Source organism: Myotis myotis, unplaced genomic scaffold (assembly GCF_014108235.1).
Source record: "Myotis myotis isolate mMyoMyo1 unplaced genomic scaffold, mMyoMyo1.p scaffold_m19_p_4, whole genome shotgun sequence".
Lineage (NCBI taxonomy): Eukaryota > Metazoa > Chordata > Mammalia > Chiroptera > Vespertilionidae > Myotis > Myotis myotis.
This window is the reverse complement of record NW_023416346.1, coordinates 66,372,699-66,377,783: the sequence shown is the minus strand read 5'-3', so window position 1 is coordinate 66,377,783 and position 5,085 is coordinate 66,372,699. Positions and strand designations below refer to the sequence as shown.

The following is a 5,085-nucleotide window of genomic DNA, read 5'->3' as shown; positions in this document are numbered from 1 at the left end:
GGCGGTGGCAAAGGCATACCTGCTATCAGTATAGATATTAACCTTCTTCCCTTCGGCCAATCGCGGGGCCTGAGTCAGAGCTACTAACTCGGCCTTCTGAGCCGAGGTCCCCTCAGGCAGGCTGCTTGCCCAGACAGTTTGCTCATCGTCCACCACCGCCGCCCCGGCCACCCTTTTACCTTCTATTATGTAGCTGCTTCCATCAGTGAACCAGGTCAGCTGAGCGTCTGGCAGGGGTTGGTCTCGGAGGTCCTCTCGGGTCCCCGTTTCTTCTGCCAGTATCTCTTGGCAAGTGTGCAGTACACTCTCCTGGGTGGACGTGTCTGGCAGTAGGGTAGCCGGGTTGAGGACGGCAGGCGGCCCGAACAGGATCCTGTCTCCATTTAGGAGGAGACTCTGGTAATGTGTCATATGAGCGTTGGACAGCCACCGGTCAGGGGGCTGCCTGATGATGCTCTCCAAGGAGTGGGGGGCAATGACCGTTAGTTTCTGCCCCATTGTTAATTTATCAGCATCCTTTACCAACACTGCTACTGCTGCCACGGACTTCAGACAGGCAGGCCAGCTGCTAGCAACTGGATCCAGCTTCTTAGAGAGGTAGGCTACTGGCCTCTTCCATGGTCCTAGAGGCTGGGTCAGCACCCCTCGGGCTATTCCCTTTCTCTCGTCCACATATAGGACGAAGGGCTTGGCTACGTCTGGTAACGCCAGGGCCGGGGCTGATAGTAATGCCTTCTTGATGTCATCAAAGGCCTGCTGTTGGTCATTACCCCACTCAAACGGGGCACCCTCTCTAGTTAAAGGATAGAGGGGAGCGGCCAGGGTAGCGAACCCGGGGATCCACAAGCGGCAGAACCCCGCTGTCCCTAGAAATTCTCGCACCTGGCGAGGTGAGCGAGGAGTGGGTATCTGGGTCACGGTCTGCTTTCTGGCCTCCGTGAGCCACCTCTGCCCCCCTTTTAAGGCATACCCCAAGTACGTTACCTCTCTTCGGCAAATCTGGGCCTTCTTGGCGGAGGCTCGATATCCTAGGCGGGTGAGTTCTTCTAGCAACAGTCCCGTGCCCCGTCGGCACTCCTCCTCCGTAGCCCCAGCCAGCAGCAAGTCGTCTACATATTGCAGGAGCGTTACCTGGGGATGGCTGGCGCGGAAGTGGGCTAAGTCCTGATGGAGTGCCTCATCGAAGAGGGTCGGGGAATTCTTGAAGCCCTGGGGTAGTCGAGTCCAAGTCAACTGTCCTGTAGTCCCAGAGTCAGGGTCCCTCCATTCGAATGCAAAAATGTTCTGGCTGGAGGGATGCAGTCGCAGGCAGAAGAAAGCGTCCTTTAAATCCAAAACAGTATACCACACATGGTCCGGGGGGAGAGAACTCAGCAAGCTGTAAGGGTTAGGCACTGTGGGGTGGATATCCTGTACCCGCTTGTTCACTTCCCTCAAGTCTTGTACCGGGCGGTAGTCTCCTGTGCCAGGCTTCTTAACAGGTAACAGGGGAGTGTTCCACGGTGACTGACATTTCACTAGGATGCCTTGCTGAAGGAGGCGTTGGATATGGGGCCTAATTCCCTCCCGGGACTCCTTCGTCATAGGATATTGGCGTACAGCTACAGGGGTAGAAGTGGCCTTAAGCTCTATGACTACGGGCGGCCTTCCTGTAGCTAGTCCTGTTCCGGCCGTCTCGGCCCATGCTCCTGGATACTTGTTCAACCAGTCATTTATGTGACTTATCTCTGCTTTCTGTTCTTCAAAAAGTCTATGTTCATCATCTAGGCGTATGGTCAAAGCGGTAGCCATTCTCTTGCCCTGGGTCACCTCCGGGCCATCAGGGGTGAAGGTAATTTGGGCTCCCATTTTGGTTAGGAGATCCCTCCCAAGTAGGGGTGCAGGACACTCAGGGATGACCAAAAACGAGTGGGTTACCCATCCTGTTCCTAAGTCTACTGTTCTTCGGGTAGTCCATGAGTACTGCTGGTGCCCTGTGGCCCCTATGACCCACGATTTCTTGTGGGAAACAGGTCCAGCCGGTTCGAGTAGGACCGAGTGCTGAGCCCCAGTGTCTACTAAGAACTCAACTGGCTTCCCCTCCACCTCTAATGTTACCCTAGGCTCGGGGAGGGGTTCCGAGCCCCATCCCCACTAGTCCTCTTCTCCCAGGGCTAGCACTTTCTTGGAGGATCCGTTCTTCTTCTTTAGTTTAGGGCACTCTCTAGCCCAGTGACCTTTTTCCTTGCAGTATGCACACTGATCTTTATCTAATGGGGTGCGGTTGCCCAGGTTACCTGATCTCTTAGCCCTACTCTGGGTTTGTTCCTGTCCTTTCTCATTTACTACAGCTGCCAAAATCCGTGTCAGGTTTTTCTCCCGCTTACGATCTCTCTCATTTTCTCTCTCTTCTCTCTCCTTCTCTTTTCTTTGCTCCTTCTCTTCCTCAGTTTCCCTCTTATGATACACTTTCTCCGCCTCCTTGACTAAATCCTGTAGGGTATAATCCTGTAACCCTTCTATTCTCTGCAATTTCCTCTTAATATCTAATGCTGACTGCCCTATAAAAGCCATGGCCACGGAAGCCCTTTGCCCCTCTGAGGTAGGGTCAAACGGGGTGTAACGTCTGAAAGCTTCCATTAAGCACTCAAGAAATACCGACGGGGGTTCCGTGGCCCCCTGGGTAACCTCTCTTACCTTGGCCAAATTGGTGGGGCGTCTTGCTGCCCCTCTGAGGCCGACCACTAGAGTCTGGCGATAGACGGTCAGTCGCTCCCTACCTTCTGCCGTGTTGAAATCCCAATCAGTCTGAGAGAGAGGAAAGGCAGCCTCGATGATGTTGGGGAGCTGAGTGGGCCGTCCATCTGCTCCCGGCACGTTCTTCCTTGCTTCTAACAGGATCCTCTCCCTCTCTTCGGTGGTGAAAAGAGTCTGCAGTAGCTGCTGACAATCATCCCATGCAGGCTGATGAGAGAACATTAAAGACTCCACCAGCCCAGTTAAGCGCTGAGGGTCCTCTGAAAAGGGAGGGTGATTAGTTTTCCAGTTATACAAATCTGCGGAGGAAAAAGGCCAGTACTGGAGGGGCTGAAGAGGAGCCGGTCCACCCTCCGTCGCCACCGGCGGGGGCCCATAAGCCCTTAGGGGAAGGGTGACGGTGGAGTGGGGAGTCATTCCGTGGCGGCTCCTGGTGCCCTGCGCAGGCCCCGGCAGAGACCCATTAGGGGGAGCAGAGGGCGCAGCTGCAGGGGCCGGCGGTGCTTCTGGCTCTTCCTGACCCCCTACAGAAACTGAGGCAGGAGGATACGGGGGAGGTGAGTCAAGGAGAAGGAGGTCAGCCTGGATTTCTGGATAAATCTTCTTGGGGGGGTCCGAGTGACTGGTTTTCTCCCCAGAACTGGGAGATTGGACAGCCAGAACTCGAGCGTCCGGCCGGGGCTTGGGTTTTGCAACCCAAGGTCGAACCCAGGGGGGTGGATTTTGCACCAGGTCTTGCCAGACCACGATGTAAGGCTGTTGATCCGGATGGGCTCCAGGCTCTTTCTGAAAAACAATCTCCTTAACAGCAAAGATAACAGATAAGTCAAAAATTCCTTCTTTTGGCCACCCTATATTAAAAGTGGGCCACTCCGAGGAGCAGAAAGTCCGCCACAGTCCCTTCTTGATCTCAACTGATAGGTCGCGACCTCTTCCCTTCACTTCAGTCCAATGGTCTAAGGTCAAACTAAGAGGAGTTGTCACAGTCTGTCCCATCATCAGTTCGTATGTCACCAAAAACACAAATAACACAGAAGTTGCAGACACGAGGACCCACTTCCCCCTCCTCGTCTGCCACAAACACGTAACAGAATCAGACGGGCGTGATCCTGATAATCTCTGATCCAACAGCTGAACCCGATCAGCGCCCTTACTAAAGGAGACTACCAGGCGTCCCTGGCTCTCCTCCACCCTTGGGGCGTCCCCCAGGGCTGCAACCTGTGGTCCTCCAGGCACGTCTACTGACCACTGTTCGGCCACTCTCACGAGTTGCCGAACGGCTGCCAAACCAAAAGCTTGCACCCAAATCCAGACCGCTTGACAAACACAAGACAAAGACAAACAACTCGGGGTACCCCTCCTTACCTCCAAGGTCGGCTCCGCGGATGAGGGGTGGTCGTCTAATCCCGGACGAGCCCCCAAATGTGAGACCCCTGAAGAGGGACCCTCACTCTGTCCCACCGATCGACGGTGACCCCAATCAACCGCAGGAGACGTCACTTGATGCAAACAGCAAGAGGCTTTATTCCAGCACGCTGGGGCTCAACTCATACTCACCCAGGAGCAGAGGAGTTGGGCGCCCAGCAAGGGGTCTTTCAGCTATTTATATGCAAAAATCACACATCAGGGAGGGGTTGCATGCAGGAGGGTAAGAGGAGAACAAAGAAATTCCAAAGGGGTCTGGTTTGTGTCTTGATAGGGATAGGGCATTCCTGCCTGGTGTTTTTACAACCTGTTTATCTCAACAGTTGATTGAAGCCCAGTTTACTCAGCCTGCCCTTTGTGTTGGGGCTATCTCCTGGAACAGCCTTAGGGAGGGCGTCATTCCCTCTATTCCTATCTCTAGTGGGGGAAGCCTGGGGAGTTGAGATCAAACAGGCAGCTAGGCCTGGCAGCTGGGCCTGTGCAGTTTGTAACATTCTTTTATTCTTTCAAAGTAAATTTCCAGCATGTAAAATAAACAAAAATATTTTGCTTTTCTATACACTAACAATGGACCATCTGAAAAGAAAACATATAATTCCATTTACAGTAGTATAAGAAAGAATAAAATACTTACAAATAAACTTAACTAAGAAGGAGAAAGACTTGTACACCAAAATAAATAAAATGTTGCAGAAAAAGCTTAAGAAGTCAAATAATGAAAAATCATGCACTATTCATGGATTGGAAGATGTAATATTTTTAAGATGTCAGTTCTACTCAAAGTGATCTATAAATTCAGTGCAATCCCCATCAAAATCTGTGATGATTTTTTCAGAAGTAAAAACTTCTAATATAAAATTTAAATGTACTACAAAGCAACAGTAATTTAAACACTGTGGTACTGACAAGAAAGTAAAAGGTACA

The 5,085-nt window shown here is 52.2% G+C and overlaps 1 protein-coding gene across 1 annotated transcript; it reads right to left on the bottom strand.

Annotated features, from left to right (window-relative positions):
• Positions 1-433: 433 nt before the first annotated feature.
• Positions 434-3,796, bottom strand: LOC118653439. The gene is given in 2 exon segments (XM_036304150.1): positions 434-454; positions 523-3,796. Coding segments are annotated over 2 exon segments (3,234 nt in total). The 5' UTR covers positions 3,736-3,796.
• Positions 3,797-5,085: the final 1,289 nt, after the last annotated feature.